Genomic DNA, 23,984 nt, shown 5'->3' with positions numbered 1-23,984 from the left:
CCGATATTTATGAGGAAAGAAAGAAATCTTTTTTTCCCCAATTATGCTGTAAACACTAATAAATTTAATAACTGTTAAATTAACCTTTAGCTAATCACAAAATGAATATTTATTCTTCTTATTGTACTTTCTGATGGTGTGATGTTTAAATTCACATATGGCTTTTAAACAAATGAATTTAGGTAAAATTTTAATTTAAGGTGACGTAGTTACACGCTACATGTACTTACTACAGTAATAACAATAAATGATGCATGATTACAAGTACTAACCCTAAACCAAACCGTAACTATAGCTGTCACGACACCGAAGGGAACAGACGGTGGATGTAAAATACAGAGTTTATTGACAGATCGGGAGCAAAACAGAACACAACAGGTGAAGGATGGTATTACTAGATGACACGTAGGACTTAGCTGACTGTAACGCAAATGAAGATGAAGGAAGTGAGGTTTAGGGATTATGTAGATCGAGGAACGAAGACACAGGGAGGTTATGAGGATCCGAAGACTGCAGACTACTGAAGAAGACGAAGATGAGGATGAAGATGAGGCTCAGGTACGGGAATGCTGGGAATCTCTGGTGAGAGCAGGAAGAGTCTGTGTAACGTGTGACAAGACCAGACAGTGAACTGGAGGGAGTGCAGGCTTGAGAGGCTGATGAGGGTGAACCGGTGCAGGTGATTAGAATTCCGGTGATGATGAACGAGTGGGTGGATCTGGTGCTGATGGCTGAGTGGATGTCAGGCGGAGGAGGTATGCCATCATCACCATCACCAGATCCTGTGGAGGGAGACAGAGGGTCAGTGTAAGGTTTGAGAATGGAAACCTGAAATGAAGGTGAGATTGAGTTCCAGGCAATATGTGACATCGTTGAGCTGCCTCTGCACCTTGAAGGGACCCATATAGCGGAGACTCAGCTTACGGCAGGGCAGGCGGAGATGGATGTCCCGGGTGGATAGCCACACCAACTGTCCAGGGTGATATTGGGGTGTGTTCCCTCATTTGATGTCTGCCTGTTCCTTGTGTCTCTGCACTGCCTGCTGGAGATGGACATGGGCTGAGTCCCACACCCTCTCGCTCTGCTGGAACCAGTAGTTGACAGCTGGAACCTCTGATGGTTCACTGGACCAGGGGAAGAGAGGTGGTTGGTAACCCAACACGCAATGAAACGGAGTAAGGCCGGTTGTAGCCTGGCGAAGGGAGTTCTGGGCTACTAAGGTCGGTCATAAAACCGATGCCCAGATGGGACCAGGGACAGATGGGTAATGGTGTGAATTTACCTTCTGGGAGTCGACGGGGAGTGTTGCTGATGGCACAGACCTACCTCTGACGTATCGGGAGATATCCTGGGCCATAGAGGGCCACCAGTAGAGTTGGCTGAGGAGCGAGAGGGTTCGCTGGCTACCTGGGTGTCCAGAGCCCGGAGAGGTGTGAGCGGAGTCCATGAGGGATAGACGGTAGGTCGATGGTATAAAGATACGTCCCTCAGGACCTCCCGGCGTAGCAGGTTTGGTCAAAGTAATTCTGCTCTGCCGGGGACAGCTTCTTAGAGTAGAAGGCACATGGATGGAGGCGTATGGATCACCCTGCCGCTGCGACAGCACTGCTCCGACTCCAGTGGTGGATGCATCGACCTCGATGACAAATGGTATCTCAGGGTTCGGATGGCGGAGACAAATGCTGTCTTAAGGTCTTCGAAGGAGAGGAGGGCAAGAGGTGTCCAGGACAGAGACTTGGGCCGGTTTTTCAGTGGAGAGGTGAACTGATTAAGCTGTAATTCTTGATGACAACGGTAAAAATTAGCGAAGCCCAGGAATCTCTGCAACTCTTAGTTCTGGATGGATTCCACCTTCCTCTGGTCCATTTGGATGCCATGTTGGTCGATGATGTACCCCTGGAAGTGGGCGGAGGAAGTGTTGAACTCACATTTCTCTGATTTGAGGTAGAGTTGGTGATCCTGAAGATGCTGGAGAACTCGTTTTACATGATGATGTTCCGACAGGGTTTGAGTAAATCAGAATATCGTCTATGTAGACGATGACGAACTGGTTGAGGAAGTCTCTAAATACCTAGGTTGAAGAGGGACAGAACAGGTCTTGACGACTGCAGACAGGCAATGTTGGAAGCAAGATTCTCCCCACTGGAGGATCTCCCCTGAATTCCTGTCCACACATGGCTCATGTTGTTGCATCCACGGGCGTCCCAGGATGATGTCAGCGGTAGATCCTTCCAGCACCATAAACGAGATTTCCTCCGTGTGCAGACATCCTATGAGGAGTGGGGGAGAAATGACAGATACGACCACGGCCCAGCGGTTTTCCCAGGATGGAATGACTTTTGGGGACTACGTTTCCTCTTAACGTTGAGCCTTTGGAGGAGGTTGAGAGATATGAAGTTCCCCGCTGAGCCGGCATCAATGAGGGCTTATGCTGAAACAGAGGTTTGACGGGTCAGAACATATACGGTAGTATGAGTTAGAGGAGTAATTTTAGGTGGAAGGTGGACTGCACTCACCGCTGGGCATGGTGGTCGGATGGGACAGTTCTGTAGAATGTGTCCTTCTCCCCCACAGTATAGACAGATGATTGTTAATCCTCCGCTGATGCTCCACAAGACTGAAATGGTTGGAGTCGAGCTGCATTGGCTCAGGTGCTGGAAGGGTGTGTCACGACACAGAAGGGAACAGGCGGTGGATGTAAAATAAACAGAGTTTGACAGAACTGGAGCAAAACAGAACACAACAGGTGAAGGATGGTATTACTAGATGACACATAGATGACTTAGCTGACTGTAATGCAAATGAAGATGAAGGAAGTGAGGTTGAGGATTATGTAGATCAAGGAATGAAGACACAGGGAGGTTATGAGGATCTGAAGACTGTAGACTACTGAAGAAGATGAAGATCAGGTACGGGAATGCTGGGAATCTCTGGTGAGAGCAGGAAGAGTCTGTGTAACATGTGACGAGACCAGACAGTGAACTGGAGGGAGCGCAGGCTTAATATGGTGAGGCTGATGAGGCTGAACAGGTGCAAGGTGATTAGAATTCCGGTGATGATGAACGAGCGGGCGGATCTGGTGCTGATGGCTGAGTGGATGGTGTGAGTGACTCCGTGACAATAGTAAGTACATGTAGTTAATTAATATTACTTATCTAGAGGAAGTACAATGTAATGACGACACCTTAAAATAAAGTGTAACCTGAATTTATTTTGACTAAAAAGTAAGCTATAGAATTTTTATAATTTATGGGTTATCAGCCAGTAATTATAAGCTTATCGGTATCTGCCAGAATTTCAATATCACTGTATTATTCTCTGTTGATTTGATTTTGATTGTCTTTAATCTGGTCAGAAGTTGTTCAGGTTCTGTCAGGGGACTGTTAGCGTCCCTGCTTTGCATGATTGTTTTAAAGAATTGATGTCAAGGAGGGCACTTGACACACTTGGAATGGAGCATAGAGCTTTTATTTGAGTGGAGATTTCCACTATGTAGAAATAATAGCGATTACAGAAAGGCCGGAGGGAAGGAAGCGTCTCCACTGGGTGGAGGGAGCCATTGTTTTCAGAACCATGTTTTATGGGAACTGTGTCAGCTTTTACAATAGCATGACGTTTATTATTCCAGGTCAAGATTTTATGACTGGTCAACTTGAGTTATTAGTTTAGTTGGTTCTAGCTTGCTACAGTGTTTAAATATTTGACACCGTTACTTTAACGTACTTGTTTCCTTTCGACCATTTGTAGACCGATATTCTACAAATGTAAGTGTTTTACCTGGAATAAAAGGAAATAAATAGATTAGTTTGACAAAAGAAAGCATTATTTTTTGCAATCTTGAGAACTGTTTTTGATGTTTGGTCAAATATGGCAGTGTGTTTTTTTTTTTCTTCTTTCTAAAAGGTCCTGGTCTGTCCTTGGAGTTTGTACTTGTTTTCCTTGGCATAGCTGCTACTTGCTTGTTTGCTTTCAATTTCTATACTTAGTGCAGAACTGACATTGCCAGTACATTTCAAAACAAGTCCAGATTTGAGTAATATTAAGCTCTCTATTGTATTTAAAAAAAAAAATCTTGTCTTTTTAAACATTTCTGAACTCCTATAGCTCTTACGTGATAAACTGTCTATTTCAATTGAATAAAAACACAGTTAAATTTTTTTAATAGCATATTGTATTTGCTTATGGCTCCTTTGTTTGTCCAGATCTGTTAATTCATTTAAAAAAACTGAAAATGTTTTTCATACATATGACTAGCATGTCTTTTCTTTGATGACCATGTTTTTCATTTCTGAGTTCAAATTCAAGAGCACCCGTCAAAATGTCTTGATATCATAATGAAAAAAACCTCATTACAAGAATAAAATTCTAGAAAAGAAAACCATTGAAGCAAACCATTTCTTCTTTTTTATTTTTAAATCTTTAATTATAGTGAAAAGAACAAAAACAAAACTGCACTGCTTAAATAATAATAATAATAATAATAATAAAAAAAACTGTTGTCCACCAAATAAAAGTAGGTTACACTGTATTTCGACGGTCCACATTAGACATTCTACAAACTATAAGTAACTTTGCAACTAACTATCATTAATTCAGGAAACTAGTTAGCAACAACTAACATAGAGAATGATCATGATAGAGAAGACCCATGCAGACCCTCAAAACTGTGTGTCATGGTCAGTAAATCTTAAAATATCATATAGTTTGTCCTTTTTATGACAAAGCAAGGTTAGTTCAGGTTGTAAGATGCCGTGGTTCAACTGAGAAAATATGAATTAATAATTTAAGATATTTGAAAAATAATATACTTTAAAACAAATGAAAGAGTTTTCTTCAAAACTGTATGAAATACATATATAATGTATTTTAAACTAGATCTTTAAAAAAATATTTTCTTTCTTCGTTGCAATGTCATTGATTCAAACGGGAAAGGCAGCGGTATCTTGGAAGCAGATATTTGTGATGTATAAAATATTTAACGTGTTTGGGCTGATGTATATTTCAGTTAGGAAGACTGACACTGTTGTGATAACTGATAATAACCTTCTGTGAAACCTCTTTTATCTGAAGTGAATTTCTAACAATGAGCTCATAGGGTTCACATTGTCTTTATTAGCACTGTAAAGCAAACATCACCACACAAAATGTCAATAAGACTAGCTTTCTAAAAGTGTGTTGAGATATATAGCTTGTGTAATGTTGGTCAAACAGACGGTTAGAGCCTCAATCAGTCTTTTAAAACTAAAAACAATCCCTCATAGCCTGTAGTTTTACCTTTAGTCATAGTCTTTTTGATTGGCTGCCGGATGCAATGTCTGCTGTCAGCCAATGAGCAGAGGTCATGTGGTCTTGTCCATTTACTCATTTTAACTATATATGCTGTTGTGGTTCTTGTCGTGCTAAATATTGTTTTTATTCTGATTTGCCTGAACATTTATGTACATAAAAGCAAAGGTTTTATGATATTTAAAGGAAGTTTGACTGGTTAATAAACTAAATCATTCCTTACTGTACTAAAGTAGGTAGGCCTTTGTGTTCTTGGTCTCTCTGCTGGTCCTGTATTATAATAATGCATGTGCGCCCTCTTCAGGCTGTATACTGTTATTATTTCATCCTCATCCATGAGCTTCATGTCTGTAAACATCACTGCCTGAATAATGACCTCTGCGGGTCACGGGACAGCTGGTAGATTAAATGCGCATTATTAAACGACATATTGGGCTCCATATGTCTCCTTTATGTGTGCGGATGACATGCCATGTTATGTTTTATGCAGACAGGAAGCTATGCATAAGGATTGTAATGTGTTCATGGACCTTTTTATCAACATCAATTTTTGACATGTTTTGACTTCAACTTAATTTGAATGACTTTTGTTGAAATTTTCCATGTACACTACCGTTCAAATGTTTGGGGTCGGTAAATGATTTGTTAAAGGGATACTCCACTTTTTTTGGAAATAGGCTCATTTTACAACTCCCCCAGAGTTAAACAGTTGAGTTTTACCGTTTTCTAATCCATTCAGCTGATCTCCGGGTCTGGTGGTCCCACTTTTAGCATAGCTTAGCATAATGAATTGAACCGGACAAGACCATTAGCATCTCTCTCAAAAAAATGAACAAAGAGTTTCGATATTTTTCCTATTTAAAACTTGACTCTTCTGTAGTTACATCGTGTACTAAGACCGACGGAAAATGTAAAGTTGCGATTTTCTAGGCTGATATGGCTAGGAACTATACTCTCATTCCTGCGTAATAATCAAGAAACTTTGCTGCCGTACCATGGGTGAAGCAGGCGTAATGATATGACGCAGCACCTGATAATAGTCCCCAGCTCAGTAGCCTATTATTAGGCGGCATGTGCTGCGTCATATCATTACGCCTGATTTCTTTTTTCTAAGACTAAGCAAAAGTTATAAGGTTAATTGTGATTTTTATTGTCATCCATAGTTTTTTAATGAAAAAAATGTTTTTTAATGGTTTATAAGACTTATATTTAGTATAAAATGTCAAATTAATATTTTAATTCTATATTATTATAGTTTTTTTATTATTATATTTTTGTATTTGGAGTATATACTTTATACACTCCTATACCAAGATAAACTTCTTTTTTATAGTATCAACTATTATATTAGTTATTAAACATTACATGGAAAAATGATTTTGCCATCTGTATTGGCCTGAATTCCTATATTTGGTATATTCCCTAGTAACATTCATTCATAACGGAACAAAAGCAGTTTGTTTATTGCACAATATCACCTTTAACTTCTTTGACTTGTGTGCTGTGTAATTATTAAAAGGAGGATTGCAATATGTCCAACCACTGGACAGCAAGTCGAGGTCAAATCAGTTCACATTCCAGCGCCATTGGCATCGAGTCAAACCCGAACCCCTCCACATGCACAGCTGCAGACGCTTCACCATAGTGCTGATATACTGGACACAAGAAGCAGAAGCATCTGGATGGGCATCATAACCTCATATATATATTCAGTTATTTATAGGCAAGTAAAGGACTAATTAATTTGAATGCACTGAATTTGAATTTGAGTGAGGTTTAATGGGTTTGCTTTCATATCTGTTCCCTCTCATTCTGAAAGTACTGTAACACATCTGAAAGAAATTCTCACATATTCAAAAGAGCGATAGAAGTCTTTCACGTCTCACAGTGGATGTGGTCTCTAAGCTCTCACTGGGTATTGAGAACAAATCTTGCTCTTTTCACACAGAAAAGAATCTACTAGGGGTGTAACAATATATCAATAAATGCTAGCTAAAAAGTTTGCCTTAGCAAAACAAAAAAAGTCAGCCGTTTTATTCTTAAAAAAATTATTTAAAAAAATCAACATTTCCATTACTATCATGCTACAATATTAAACAATTTACAATACTATTCAAAAGTATGGGGTTAGTAAGATTTCTTGATTGCTTTTATTTGCCAGGATGTTAAATTAATCAAAAGTGACGTTTATAATGTTATTTCTATTTGTATTTCAAATAAATGCTGTTCTTTTAAACTTTCTATTCATCAAAGAAATGAAAAAATGAAAAATGCATTTACATTGTATTAAATGTATTAAAATACATTTCTGAAAAAAAAAACGTATCATGCTTTCCACAAAAGCAACTGTTTTTAACACACATAATACAACATGTAATAATAGTAAATAATGTTAATAATAAAATAAATGTTTCTTGAGCATCAAATCAGTATATTAGAATGATTTCTGAAGAATCATGTGACACTGAAGACTGATGACGATGAAAACGCAGCTTTGATCACAGGAATAAATTACAGTTTTAAAAATATTCAAATAGAAAACAGGTATTTAAAATTGTAATAATATTTCACAATATTACTGTTTTTTTTTTCGTAAAATAAATGCAGCCTTGGTGAGCATAAGAAAAGTGAAAAATCCTAAACTATTGAAAATTAGTGTACACAATTTGAATTGTGATTAATATAACACTACGGTGGAAATGTTTATGACTTTCAAAAAGAAAAAAAATACTTTATTTATCCTAAATAGTCTGTCCACATTTAGTCCTTTTTTCTCCCAGTACATTTTCAGACATTTTCTCTCAATCTTTCTCATGTCTGAAATGTGTCTGCAGAACGATGTGAAACTCCTAGTGTCAGATGTTCTTCAGCTTATGACGAGAAATGAAACCATAAGGTGCGATGACTTCAAGTGTAATGCTCTAGATTACAGGATATTGCAACGAAACAAAACGGTTACATGGAATATACCCTCAAAAACCCCACAGTTCAATCTCTCGAGTCCGAAATATGAAGAAAGCCACCTGATATGAAGTTTCATAATCATTCATGCAGATGGTGCGAGAGTTAGTAAAGTGACAGTTCAACTGAAAATGAAAATTCTTTCATTATTTACTGACATCACTGCACCCGTATGAATTACATGAAGCACAAAAAGAATTTAGCAGAATGTCCAAGCTGCTCTTTTTCCATATAATGAAAGGAGAAAGTATCTTGTCAAGCTCCAGAAAAAGCATTTTTATATGACTTATTCCTCATACACTGCCAGGCCAAATTTTTTTTTTTGCTGTTTCTTTAGAGTGCTGGACTCTTGCATTCTCAATACAAAATCTTAACCAAAAAATGATGCACCTCTTTATGGAAATAACATCACAACATTTATTTCCATCAAGAGCTGCGTCAATGTTTGGTCAAGATCTTGTATTGACAATGCAACTCTGTAAACATATAACATTCTAGAAACATAATAATCACTGCAATAATGATCCAATCATAAACTCTAAAGCATTTGCCTATAATCCAAACAGCAACTTTATTCCATGGATATTTTTCCAAGTCTTTTGAAGCCATATGTTTGTTTCACCTAAAATTGTTATGTCCGCATTAATACACTAGATGGCAGCACTTCATCTTCAATAATTCTCTCTAACTATATATATCTTTATACGACTGTAAAAGAAGTTCCATACACTAACCCTCATGCCTATTTATTAGCCTATTTATACACCCTGTGTGATGATTCAAATTCACAGTTTACCAGTCCTGTTGAAGCGAAATGAAACGCATTAAGTCTTTTCTGTGTCTTGAAAGGAGATGCTGGACTATATTGGGAAGTATGCAGACATGAGTGGAATGTTCTAGAGGAGTGAGAGCAACACAGCGGCTGTTATCGTCTTTACTCAGCCTCCCACAGATGTTATCATCTTAAACCTGATGTGTGAAAACGAATATCGCATTCTTCAGCCATTTATCCAAACATAAATCGAGTTACATAAGTTCGTAAACTTTCTCCTGGCGCCAAGTAGTTTACGGCGTCTGAGGTTTCGTTGACTTAAACAAGGTTTGGATCAATTCATCACAGTGTTTAACTGTGCCTCAAATCTTGTTACATTAATTAGGTTAGTGAGCCAACGTATAATATTCAGTGTAGGCTGTTATTCTGGAGCTTTCCTACTGTTATGAGACGCATACACAACAGAGACTCTGTGGTTCATCTGGTGCTGATTGATTTGACTGTGCATGTGCCTACAGGCAGAACGTCCCGCCAGGAGGACTGACACATTTCAGCAAACACTTACGTCACTCTGGTCACATGGTGCACGTTATAGGTCTGAGCAATGCAGCCTCACACTGTTTGCAACAGGAGATACAAAAGCCTACTTGTCCCTTTTGTGATGCATGTAGTTTACACAAGCCAAGTCAGGTCACCTTCATTTATATAGCGCTTTTAACAATATAGATTGTATCAAAGCAGCTTTACAGTGATAACAGGAAATTACAGTAACTGAGTTTGTTTTGGCTTTACAGCAGCTCTAGAATAAGGTTGTTATCCAGCTAAAGTTTTGATTGATTGATTCATTTCCATTGCAAAGATCATTAGTTATTAACTTAGGGGCCGCTTACACAACACCATTCTAACAGAAAACACTCAACGCGCTCCAGCCCGCTCATCCACACAAAACAGTGCCTGGTGGCTCGAGAACGCAAACCCTGAAATAGATTCCAAGGTGTAAGCCTTGAAAAGCCTTTCTGCGCAAACCTCAAAACGCAAACCCGCGAAAACGCCGACGGCGTGCACATGCACGTGTTTAGTCTATAGGTATGAGCGTTTGAATATAGGCTATATGTGTGCAGGCGTGTAGTCCTTGTTTACAAACCAACCCTCAACAAACTACTTGTCTGGCCTTAAAAATGTATAATAAATGATTATTTATTGCTTCCGTGTAGCCACGTGAACCGGAACTATCCCGACAACGCTTTATATGTACAGAGGTAAAGGGAAGGAGGCCTTCACAGGGAAGAGCCTAGTTGACACTTCAGGACTGCGTTGACGTCGTGTCCAGGCGCAGGTCCTTCATCAGATCTGGATACGGCCTGGATCCGGCAGACTGCGGTAAACCTCGGGATAAACAGATATACTAATATTAGCTTAGACGCCATCCTTCTTATGATGCAACAAGTATATCAGGATTTATGGGAAGTGTTCCCGGTTCCAGCTGACCTAATCTCTGCAGCCTAACATTGAATTATAGAAGTCCATAATGTGTTATGTGTATGCTAGGTCAAAGAGATGTGTCTTTAGTCTAGATTTGAACTGACAGAGTGTGTCTGCTTCCCGGACAATGTTAGGAAGACTGTTCCAAAGTTTTGGTGCTAAAAAGGAGAAGGATCTACCGCCAGCAGTCGATTTTGATATTCTAGGTATTATTAACTGGCCGGAATTTTGAGAGCGCAATAGACGTGAAGGACTATAATGCGTTAAGAGCTCGCTCAAGTACTGCGGAGCTAAAACATTTAGTGCTTTGTAGAAATTTTAAAATATATACAATGTTTAATAGGGAGCCAGTGCAGTGTTGACAGAACCGGGCTAATATGGTCATACTTCCTGGTTCTGGTAAGAACTCGAGCTGCTGCGTTTTGGACCAGCTGTAGTTTGTTTATTAAGCATGCAGGGCAACCACCCATAAGAGCATTACAATAATCTAGTCTTGATGTCATGAACGCATGAACCAACTGTTGTTTCATCAGGGCGTGAAAAAATATAGAGCTGCGTATCATCAGCATAAGCAAAATAGAAAGCTTTTGTAACATTAAACAATACCGGTCAAAAGTTTCGGGTCAGTTCGATTTTTTTTTTTTTTTTTAAATAAACTAAATAAATTAATACTTATATTCAGCAAGGATGCATTCAATTGATCAAAAGTTACATTAAAGACATTTATAATGTTACAAAATATTCTATTTCAAATAAATGCTGTTATTTTGAACTTTCTATTCATCAAAGAATCCTGAAAAAATGTGCAAAACTGTTTTTAACTGATAATAATCAGAAATGTTTCTTGAGCAGCATAGAGGATCATGTGACACTGAAGACTGGAGTAATGATGCTGAAAATTCATTTCTGTATCACAAGAATAAATTACATTTTAAAATAGAATCAAATAGTTATCAAATACTTCTTTTAAAAACATTAAAAAACATTAAAAAAATATATATATATATTAGGGCTGTCAAGCGATTAAACATTTTAGTCTAATGGATTGAATGTGCCGTTTAATCGCAAATCATAAAATAAAATAAAAAAAGATAAGGTCATTATTGTGTTAAATGAGAAAAGCATCAAATAGACATTACAAAAAGTAGCTTTAGAAATAAATAGTTGATTCACCAGAATTTATTGCAAATAAACTTTTAGGCTTCAACAGCTTTTTTTTCAGAAGCTGCATCTTAATTGGTATTTAGATGTATTTACAGACCAAAACAATTTGGTTACCAACAGAATTTTTATTTTTGGGCAAACTATCCACAAAATATTGGAAAAAAAAAAAATTATGAAATGAGACTCTAATAAGAAACTAAAACTGCCAGTAGGTGGCATTAAATGTCTAATTGAAAAAAGTTAAAGTTATTGAGTCATTCATTCATTTGATTCGTCCAAAGGCTGATTCATTGAGTAAATAGCTCTCTTTATGAATGGGCCATTGAATATTTGGTTCACCGACTGATTCGCTTAAAACACAGATTCATTCAGAAACGAAACACCGCTGTGTGTTGTTCAGAAATGCACTACAGTTCTGCTCTGGCTTTAGAAGCAATATTTTCATTTGGAAATTTTTTAGTAAAAGCAGACAATATTGCGTCTAAAATATAACACATTATTAACTATTGAACTGTTATTCAGCTCTGTTGTTCATTCATTCAAACCGATTAAAAAATAATTAATTCAAATTAATTAAACATTTTTAAATAGACTGCAGCAATTAACATTTTGTCAGAACCAGTTAGTTACATGTTTTTTTTTTTTTTTTTTTTTTTGTCTTTTCAGATTATTAAAAAAATATATATTAAAATTGAAGAAATTGAAAAATATATTAAAATGTTTTATCTTAATTATTAAATGTATACCTTAATGATAATTTATAAACACAAATATATGAAATAATGAAAATATTAGAATGTAAACAAATTGTAGTGAAAATTAAATTGGCATGATTACTAACCATCTTTAAAAGTTTACTTAGTTTCAGAAAAGCTACTACAGTAAATAATTATTTCAGTATTTAAGTCTTGATCTGTAAGCCCTTTGAGCTAGACTAGTTATTTTTCGTGTTTGTTAACAAAACAAACTGTTGTGTTGTGTTGTGCTGTTTGCTGTTTTTATTTTATGATGGAAGTTTTGACTGTAATCTCCTCTGAGATTTTTCTTGGTCTTCCATCTTGTTCTAGAATCCGACATTTTCCTCATACCCTAATGATGGATGGTGCATGAGGGAGACTTGCACTTGAGTTTTGTAACAGTCTGGCAGGCAAAGTTTCCCTAATCCGTCTCTAAAATGATATTGAGCATAAGTTCTGCCAAAACAGCCGTTACCCAGAGACAGAGTAAATAGACTTTTATTTAGACATTTTTAATTGCATATTTTAGTCCAGATTAATAATTTCATAACTTATTATATTAGAGAAAAAGAGAACAACTTCCAAAGCTTTATACACTGTAAAAAAAAGAAAAAAGAAATCTGTTAAACTTTTGGTAATAAACTGGCAGCAAATTTACCGTCAAATATACGGTAGCAACATTTGTGGTTTTACAGACTTAAACTTGAATTTACGGTAACAAACATTTTTTTAATTCATTGTCTGATATAATGTTAATTTATGATATTTTGAAGTACTATTATCTATTTTGTACCTTTGTTAAAATCTGGTAACCACCAATCACAGGTGGTGTCGAGAGTCACATGATGAATCAAATCTCATCTCAAGCAGATTTTCCACAAGTTGAGATAGATAGTTATATATAGAAGCTGCACAGTGTCATTCACACAAACACTAAACACTAAAAATGCAATAAACATTAATTTAACAGCATTAAATGTAACATTAAACCCTAATGTACATAACTGATTAGGAAAAAAATAAAATTGGAAAAACTATGAAGAAACAGTTATTTCAACAAAAATACATCAAATGTGAAGTGTCACGCAGGGAATTGTGGAAATGTTAATTTACATTTTTTCACTGTAAATTATACAAAGACTATACAAAAAAAACTGTATTTTACTGTAAATTTACACTGTAAATGAACGGTTAGATCTATCACAGTTATTCACTGTATATAGTACGAACACTTTCTGTTAACAGTTTTTCGCCGTAGCATTTTTACAGTATTTTACCGTTAAAAATCACAATTTTTTTTTTTACAGTGTAAGTTTCAGCCACTTCTGAAGCTGGAAGGTGATGTGTGTGTGTGTGTGTGTGTCCATGTTGCACAGTAAACAGCAGTCTGTCCCAGGACTGTACGGCTGGCTTGTCCTGGTGCACTGATGGTTCTCGCTGAGGATTGCATAACTCTTTCTGCAGCAGCATGAATCGATCCCTCAGGACTCTGCCAGCTTGCTGTAATTATACTGATGGTCCTGCCAGCCAAGCTCTCTGCAAGAGACTTACCTACACAGAGAGCAACACATTCATCATATTCTGTATCATACTGCAGGGTCGGGTAAGACTGAGAATGTAAGAAAGAACTGGCTCCTTTTCAATTCATGAGTGTGCACTTCACACACGATTTCACCACACCCCAGGGGATGATGAGTGGGATTCTGAATTAAAAGGACAGGAAGAGGAATTCACTGAAGGACAATTCAAAGAAATTAAACATAACCACACATGGGATGAATTTCATGAGTCCAGCACATTAAATAGGAAAGAAAACATCACTGCTTCAATGTTTTATTTAATGGAGGATGTTATTCCATTTGTAAGCCGATTTGTGTGACTATGTTTAAAGGGATAGTTCACCCAAAAATGAAAATGCTGTCATCATTTTCTCACCCTCAAGTTGTTTCAAACCTGTATGAGTTTCTCTCTTCTGCTGAACACAAAAGAAGATATTTTGAAGAATGTCGGTGACCAAACAGTTGATGGACCCCATTGACTTCCATAGAAAAAGTCAATGGGGTCCATATTTGGTTACCTACATTCTTCAAAATATCTTTTTTTTGTGTTCAGAAAAAAGACATTCATATAGGTTTGGAAAACCTTAAGGGTGAGTAAATGATTTTAAATGAAATAATTTTGAGGTATATTTCCAAGTGTAAGACCCTTATGTACACTGAAATAAAATGACTGTTGAATTTAATAAAAACTGTTATGGTAAGTGGTTGCACACAATTGATTTTAGCTACATTTAAACAAATGCATTAAGTTGAACTTAATCAATTTTAGTTCAACTTAATGCATTTGTTTAAATGTAGCTAAAATCAATTGTGTGCAACCACTTACCATAAAATAAAAATTGATTAAATTCAACAAATCATTTTTTTCAGTGTATGAAAACATGTCTATTTTGGTAATTCATACTGAAAGATTAAATGTATTAGAATTTTATTTTATTTTATTCCAGTTTAAATTATGTGACCTTTTTACTCCTGAAACCAGAGATTTAAAAAAGTGACCAAGATCCAGAAAACATAAGAAAGGTGACAACATTGCCCTCACTGTAAAGAATTATATGATCAATACTTAATGACACCATGTGTTTTTACATTGCTTTAACTCATCAAAATAAGTTAAGTTATACAAGAATCAACTCATATTTTAAGTCAGTTTAATGTAATTTAAGTTGAAATAACTTAAACATCAAAGTTGGTTGCACTTAAAATGGGCAGCAACGTTTTTCTACAAACTTAATGTGTTATGGAGATTTGTTCTTTTTAATATATATATATATATATATATATATATATATATATTTTTTTTATATATAATTTAAAAACATACATTGAAAGAGAGACCAAACCATATCTGTCCATTAGAGGACAATTTCTAGATGAATTAATTTTATTGTATTATAGGGCTAGATTTAGCTCACTTAATCTTTTCCCCTGGATACATGAAAAATGCACTCTTCTTTTTGTTGCTTTCAGAGCTGTACGGCTCTCACTTTTGGTCTGGTTCTATTTTTAGTCTGGCACTAAGTGGAACCAGTGTTGCTGTATTGGGTGGGGTCTCATGGTTGAGATCCTAAAGTAGCCTATATCATTATGGTTATTTTTAGCTCTTCCCTTCATGATATAGCCTATATGTCTTGGGAAACAGCGAAAACGTTTTTCAAAGAGGTTTCACTGTTTGGAACCAGATAAATTAATGGAAGTTGGTGGTATGACTCCCAACATGTTTCTTTCTCTCTCGCTCTACTCGCACACACACATTTGGCAGCATATTTAAACTTTATTGTAATTCGTCTGCCTGGAAACGCTCGCCTTTGTTTGCCAGTTTCCCGAATGCAATCAGACACCCTCCATCCGTGCCGCGGTTTCGCCAAAAGAACGTAGCTCAGACAAAACATAACGTTTTATTGCCATAAATAACTTCACAAGCACACAATGAAAGTGTTGTTAATCCCCTTCTCATCCCCCTGTCTGATTTTAAACCAGTCCTACTGAGACAAACGGACATTAGAGGCGGTCTCGTACTCAGGACTCCCCTCTCTTTGTGTTTCAGCAGCTTAACTGTAACATACTCCGTTAGCAGTCTGATTATTTTTACAGTTCTGGATTTAATCATCAAACTTTTATCATCCAAAATGAGGTTTAAACGGAACGGTTCGTACACCTTAAATAGGTAAGCAATTTAAATATCGACCTGGCATAATCATTCTTTCATTGATTCCTATGTTTTTCTCGCGGAATTTTGAAATCGCTTCATTTGTGTTTTTAAATTCATGACAACCGTTTCGCGTTCGAATTTAACGTTCGATTCCGCTAAAGCCACATGTGAGCGCTACCGTAAGGTCACGCAGGGCGTTTGAATAGTCCGCGTTCCCACTGAACGAGACTCTTTTAAAAACGTTTAAATTGACTGTCATAACGAACACCTTTGTTTTATCATGTTTAATGAGTAACGCACGCTACATGCGAACTCGTTTTCCAGCGTTGTTTTAGTTTACGAAGTTGTTAAACGTTTACGTTTTCTTCTAACGAGCAACAGGGGTTTAATTTCTGTGAAATAAACCAGTAAACCTGTACATCTTGCTTTTAGAAGGGAGGGGTGTTTCTTTTTTTCCCCCATTTCCATTGAGAGAACCGAAACTAATGCATAGCATCATTCGTTCCTATTGTCTCCACTGCACTGTTATTCATTGGATTCAGTTAGTCCAGCATTTAAGGCTCTGAGTGACCAGTCCATTCATAGTCAGATCATTAGGACACAAGACACATGCACTTTCTCGGCTCATTACGATTTCTCCCTGGTGTTCCCCAAAAATGTTAATTCTTCCTGGCCAGGTCTGGAAGAAAAACAGTTGTATTCTCTGCAGCTTTTCCCTTACAAAGGAAAGGTTCTTATCACAGCTCGGGCGCTGTAGTTTCCAGAGCTTCTGCTCTGTAATCACTTTGTGCTGCTAGGAATAACGTCATCGAGTCCGGGAGAAGATCACTGTGTTCCCAGCTTTATGCAGAGAGAGCTAAGATTTAAAACTGAGGCTTAAGATATAGCTCCTCTCAGTGGTTTTAGATTTGGCACAATGGGTGACGTAATCTTTTTCTGTGGTTAGGTAATTGATCATCTGCATATTTACATACAGAAACAATAAAGAGACCGCTTGCAATGAGTTTTTTTTTTTTTGTGTGTGTGTGTGTGTTGAATATAATGTGCTATTTGCTACACAAATATCATTTTCTGTATAACATTATGAGGTGATGGTGATTTTCTCTTATTAGTATTTTTAAGAAAGCCACATAGCCTATTATGTAGGTGATGTGTATATATATCATAAATGGGATAGATTATCCCAAAGATAATTGTCATTTTTCGAGTCACCCTCTTGTTTTTTCAAACCTGTATGCTGTTATTTTTTCAGTGGAACACAAAAAAAGGGTTTCATCTGTATGGATTTAAATAGGCAAATGCTTAAGAGTCTATGATAGGATCATTATTGCTGTGATTGTGTTTCTAGCTTGTTATATGTTTGCAAACAGTTCTTCTAACCCTAACTGATGGAGTGTGTAGCTTTTCATTTCTTAAACAATATGTAACATGTATGAAGACACATCATGGCCATATTCCAGGATGACTATGTCAAAATTTATCAAGCTCAAATTGAGAAAGAATGGTTGGGAGGAGCATGAAGAATAATTTTCACACATGAACTGACTCCTCTGAGTCCAGACCTTAAATTCATTGAACGTCTTTGGGATGTGCTGGAGGAGACTTTACAGAGTGCTGGACTCTTGCATTGACAATACAAAATCTTAACCAAAAAATGACGCACCTCTTGATGGAAATAACATCACATGAATATTTCCATCAAGAGCTGCATACATTTTTGGTCAAGATCTTGTATTGACTGAATTCTTTCAAGTCCTTACTCCGTAAAGTCCAAGAATGAGATTTGTTCTTGTCTGTCGAGCAAGTACGGGTTGAGCGGCCGTTGACCATATTTACTGACCTCAAAGCTGGTGTGGACTCATTGGTCATTGATGGAAGGGAAGACTATCAATGAATAGCAATGTACATCGGTCTGTTTGCCAGAGGACTTGGAATAAAGTGAATGAGTCACATGGACCTCTTTAGTGGTGCTTTTATTGTGATATTTGTCCTAATGTGTAGGTAAATGTCAACATCATTTTTTTGGTGAAAAATAGTTCTCTTGATGGGTGATATGACCAAAATCTTGTATCACAATATGACACATTTTTTCACGATAATGATATTTTGTGTAAAAAATAACGATATAGTTATTTTTGCTTTAAATTCATTTTTTGTGATATTAAAATTGTAATTGAAAATTCAAAAATCTCATCACCAATTTAAAGATGACATAAAAAACTAATACTAGCCTAAGTAAAACAATAAAACAATAAAAAACTCAAGCTCACTACAGACAAGTAAATAGTGATAAAATAGGAACAAAAAGATATGACAAAAAACTACAATAGAACAAAGCAGGTTTATTAGACTGCTGTCACTTTAAGAGCTAATGCACTGATCTAATACTGATACACATGTGCTTTCTTTCTCAATTATTTACGTTCACTTCAGACATAAACAACTGTTTATGAGGTTACTTGAAAGACGGGCATTTTGACATATTGTCAAATTATTAACATATTATTACATGTGTGTATTTGACTGTTCAAGCCCAGTAAGGCACTAAAAAGAACTCCAGTCCAGGCACTAAGTTCAGTACTCAGACACTGTATGAGCAGAGGCTTCATGTGCGCGCGTTTCAGGTGTGCGGCATCTCTCAGGGGTTGTTTACACCAGTGGTTCCCAACAAGGGGGTCGCGGCCCACAAGGGGGTCTCGGCGAGCTCTCTGGGGGGTCGCGTCATATTTTGAAAAGTTTTGAGTAATGAGCATTCAAGTCGTCCGTAACTTTTTCTATGTTAAAAATTTACAAAATGTATATAATGAGCGAGTTCATCATGAATCCATCTTCCAAACCGTGTTTTTTTCTTATTCTGAATCACTATGGTACACCTATAATAAGTGTTTATATTGGGACTATTTAACACTGGTTCGGATCGCCGCCGCTGCGGAGTAGTGGTAGGCTACTTACCCTGCGTGACTCGTCATAGCCAAACACAGAGAAGTAATTCCGGCTCCAAAAGACGCATTATTCTGTTAACAAACGCATGTTTATTAACGATCGCTATAGCGCAAAAAAAAAAGGAATGCATGCTTTAAGGAGAACGATCATATTACATTAGCTAATTTGATCCATTACCTGGCCTGGCTGACCAAAAATGGGATTTTAACCATGACAGCCTTAAAAACCAAATACATATGGGCCAGACTGACCCTTGAGGATGATAAAGATGTCTTACCCTGCAAGATCTCTCCACGCATTGACCAAATTACTCACGACCAGCAGATCCTCACACTTATTGATAAAGCCTCACAAATAACATGCAAGTATTGAGGTCCCACTGACAGCAGTAATTTTGTAATAGCCTATATATTCATTCTTTTTGTTTTAACCTACACACCAGTGTGAATACTGATATTTTTTTATTGCGATTCAAATAGGGCCAATTTATAGGCTACTCTTAGGCTTAGGTTTTTAAATTACAAATGGCCCACTGATGTTTTTGTTATTGTATTTTCAATATTAGGCTATAGGCTATTATTTGTGCATAAACATATCTGGTTATAGTAATAAACATAGCCTACCGTTTGCTTGAAAACAACATATTTTGTCATCCTTGCTGCCAGCCAACAAGAGCGATAATATCATTAAATGTGAAGGGGGGCCCTAAAATATTTTCTTGGGAAAAAGGGGGTCTCAGACAATAAAAGGTTGGGAACCACTGGTTTACACGACACCGCTTTCAACTAAAAATGTATCACTTTTTATGCGTTTTGGCCCTTCATTTACACTACAACAGCGTTTTGGGTGCCTGAAAACAGAAACTTTTGAAAATGGTTTTCAAAGTGCAAGTTTTTCCAAAACGGTCTCTGTGTAAACAACAAAAGTGCTTAAATGGTTTAAAATCACTTGTTCAAAATTACCTGGAAGGCTGAAAAACGCATGCAAATGATAAGCTTTCGAGAAGGCACAGAGTGGCAACATCACGTGAGCGTAACCGCGATAGAGACGATAGTCCAAAATCTCTACCGGTTGACAAATTTCTACCAGTTATCTACCGGGATATCGCCCTCCCCTACTGCTGAGAAATAACACTGTCTTTGTGATAACTCTAAGCTCTGTAAACAGAAAAGCAAAATCAGACAGCACATATTAGCCAATCAGGATGCGGCTCTGTCAACCTCAACCAATGGCGTGAGTTCGGGAATAGTTGTTTCACTAATTGTTCACTAATTGTTTGTCTGAACAATGAGAGACGGGTAATGTTTGGGATTCAGCTTCGAATGGATACTTTTTTTTTGCTAGAGGAGCAGAAATCACTTTCTTTGATATAATTTTTTAAGTAAGAGAAAGTCATTATTTTTATTTTTCCCTCTAACTCTTTATGCCCTAAAAGTATTTATATTTGTTAACAGCTTTGCTTCCAGAGTCATTCCCCTACATTGCAACATTTCAACATTTATTTATTCATTTAACATTGGTCTCTTATCTTGAGGTACTTACCCATGCAGAGAGTATTTTTTTATCCTTTTTTTTTTATTTTTGAGAGTGGAGAAAGTTTTCCTGGAAAGAAACAGCACCATTTGCAGGGGCTGTTTGGGCCCTTAAAAATTTCCTGGCTCAGAATATTCCTGCAGTGGGCCGTCATCGGTTTGCAGCAAGTCTATTTGCCAACCCGTCGCTCCCGCCTCAAAGTCAGAGCCAACGGGAGAGTGAGACGGGGAGGAAAGGGAGAGAGACAGCGACAGAATGAGAGAGAGAGAGAGAGAGAGAGAGAGAGAGAGAAGATGGGAGGGGGGAAACTGAGGGTATCAGCAGAGAGGAACACACAAGTGCTGAGCGACTGTATGCGCTGTGCTCGCCTGCTGCGGACGCTTGTATTTGTTTGCTGACTGAAGTGTTGTTCTGTCTGCACCGCGGCAAGGGAAATCACCACCTAACAAAGCCCCAACTGTGTGCAGTCCAGCAACTGAAAACAGATCGGGAAACAGGAGAGGGAGTCTGAAAGTGTGAGGGAGAATCAGTTTGGGGCTCCACTGCAGATCTGTGAGGATGCTATGCCAAGAGTTCCCGCTCTAACGGATGCCACTCACCTGTAGTACATCTTAAAGCCAGCACAACAGAGGAAAGGACAATCTGATTGCCGACTTCACAAGCTGCATGGGGGTTCTAGTGTGTTGTGACTGCTTCTTTTACAGGTACCAGTTTTGGGATGTTTTATCATCCTCTTCCGTGTGTTTTTTCCCCCCACTGCCTTGGAGTTGTGGATGTTCTTGAAGCTGTGCCAGGTTATGCAGAGATCAAGCATGATGTTGTACGATGAGAACCTTCAGCTAGAGAAAGAGCAGATCGTTCAAAATCAATGCAGTTTGTAGTGTGTGGGGGCTGCAGACCGATGTTGGTTTGGACACTGTGTTCCCAACTTGCTTTTTTCCCTACAGCTAAGGGCAGACTTTGCCCTTTCCAATGTTAGTTTCGACCTCTATCTCAATTTGGAAAGTTAAGCGAGGCGGCTGTTCGAAAGTTAGTGAATGTTAACAGACCAAAGCATGCTCTTCACATGGAAGGCTTGAGAGATGCTGTTTCCTTTTTTCCCTTTACATGTGGTTGTAGTTTTATTTTACTGCGGTACTGCTATATATAACAAATCTCTGAAGTTCCATGGTTTTTCAAGGATGCCGTCCAAAGTGAAAAGTCCCAGATGTATCTGATTAAAAGGTTGAGTTTCTTTCTTTTTTTTTGCTGATCCATCTATTCTTTCTTCTACCCTCTTCATCTTTCCTTCATGTTTCCCTCTCCTTTTAGACTTTTGTGTTGATTCACAGTTAATGTTTACGCTTGGAAAGCTAGAAAACCATCATGATCTGCTTGATCTGGCAGTTTATTTTGTCTTCTGCGGCTGAAATGTTTTTGGCTGTCCGGTGTGCAAGGAGTTCACGTCTTTTTAGTGCAGTATCCAAACACTGTTTTGTTTTATAACACCGCCGTCAGGTGGTGTTGTTTAGTCTTTCAGGTTTACGTTGCCAATCGCAACTGTTCTCTGGGATGTTGTTTTTAGACACACCTGCTTTCCGCAAAAACTGTTTAGCCTCTGTATAGTGTCTGATGTTTAGATAACAGCTTATATCAAAGTTATTCTCAGGTTGCAATAACTCCACTAATAAGCTGTGTGTAGATGGAAACTGTTTTATGTGACCAAGCCAAGACTTGGATTTATGGAAAATGCATCCTTGCAAAGTTCACACTGTATCAATTATAGTGTTGCTAAACTTGTTTATAGGCGAAGTCCAACTCTCAAAATCTGTAATCGCATCCTGTTTGTGATTGTGTAAACAGATTTGTTGAGTGATTTGGTGGTTCCTCAAAGGTGGTCAAAATGTGGTGTAAGATTTTTAATGGAAGTGATTTGTTATGGAAGTGTAAGAAGTTTAAAAATATTCCAGCGCTGTCTGGTTGTGGAGTATGTTGTTATCTGCTATGCCATCTGACTGGGTCGTCTATTTAATCTGATGTGCTTTGATTGGACTGTGTCGGCCGGCGGTTCCTTACTGTCTGCATTCTTCTCTAGCTTCGGGCCAATCTCTTATGACGATCGTGTCTTGGGAAGCTAATGTCTATTTTCATGATCTTAGAGGTTTTCTTTTGAATAAAATTAGCATTGTGAGGAATACTTAATTTACTTAACTTCTATAAAAGTAACTGTTAATTAGGAAGGTGGAAATTTGGATTGTATTTAAATGAAAAAGAATGTACAATATATTGGTAGTCATGTTGCTTTTGTCTAGTAGTAGTTTTTATTTATTTTTTATCTTCAGTCTGATTTTGTATGCTGATAAATTCCAGTCAACTGTTCCTAATTTCACACTCAATTATTTTTCTAAGCCAGGTTTCAGAAGAACTAAACTGTACTGTACTAAACCCATTTTTTTAAATTTGTGATATCACCTAAAAACACAAAATTCTATATTAGATCTTTAGTCTAAATCCTATTAAAATGGGTAAAACCTTAAAGTCCCCCTGTGGTGAAAACCAATGTTGTGTATGTCTATGTGGTGTTTTTAATATGCCTTAAGACAAACCATGTACAAATGCATAAGTAAAAAGTATTTTCTCCTTAAAACTGCATTAAACCAAAGACAATCTCAAAAACGTGGTTTGAAATCGCTTAGTGTTAAATTTCTGACGTCACAAACTACCTTGTAACCAATCACGTCAATGTGTGATCGTCAACGAGTGGATCTCTGAGCTGGTGTGAGTGAGTGGAGGCGGGGCTCATTTGAACTGCGTACATAGAACTGCGTATATTAAATGAGGCAAGGGTGTAGTTACATTCAAGCTATTTTAAGGCATGAAGAATTGTAATTTTGGTTATCAAAGATGAGTTTTAAGGGATACAATCATTGACTACAGGGGGACTTTAAAGATTTGTACCTTTAGCCATCATATCAGCTATAAAGTAATTACTCAAAAGGTAGGATATACTAGATTGTATTTAAATATTATTGTACAATTTAATTGTCTTTAACAAGTACTAGCAATAAATTGGCAGTGCATTTATAATCAGATATATTTATCCACCATTTTGTTGTATGTTGTCATCATTGAATAATGTTGTCATATTGTCTGTAGCCCCTTCAGACCTCACAATTCCCCACTGTCATGCCCTCTTCCGTCTCTTGTGTGAAAATTATGTAAGCGCCTCCTCCCACTGCGATAGATCCGGTTTCAGCGATGCCACTCTTGCTCTTCCTCAGCATCCCGAGCTGCAGCGTGAGCACCTGATAATGCTTAATCAGCATCAGCACCCAAGGTCACTCCATTCATTCCCACCTCCGCTGGAGACTCTGCACACATCCAGCCGTTTGACACCTAATCACATCAGCGAAGAA

General features: G+C 37.4%; 1 protein-coding gene across 4 annotated transcripts in view; it reads left to right on the top strand.

The window, feature by feature from the left end:
• Positions 1-23,984, top strand: part of mob2a (MOB kinase activator 2a) — a 48,764-nt gene that overhangs the window by 2,807 nt on the left and 21,973 nt on the right. The window contains exon 1 of one of the 4 annotated variants that reach the window (XM_084396752.1): positions 15,946-16,128. The exons of 1 other annotated variant lie outside the window; for it this stretch is intronic. In XM_084396752.1, coding sequence (XP_084252878.1) covers positions 16,091-16,128 — 38 coding nt within the window. In that variant the 5' untranslated portion in view covers positions 15,946-16,090. Of the gene's footprint in view, positions 1-15,945; positions 16,129-20,911; positions 21,294-21,692; positions 21,814-23,984 lie in introns of those variants that run through there. 2 more of the 4 variants (XM_084396751.1, XM_084396755.1) reach the window with 2 other exon arrangements.

This window comes from Rutilus rutilus (assembly GCF_951802725.1).
Source record: "Rutilus rutilus genome assembly, chromosome: 23".
Lineage (NCBI taxonomy): Eukaryota > Metazoa > Chordata > Actinopteri > Cypriniformes > Leuciscidae > Rutilus > Rutilus rutilus.
Note: the sequence above shows the minus strand (reverse complement) of the source record. Positions and strands in the feature narration are given on the sequence as shown.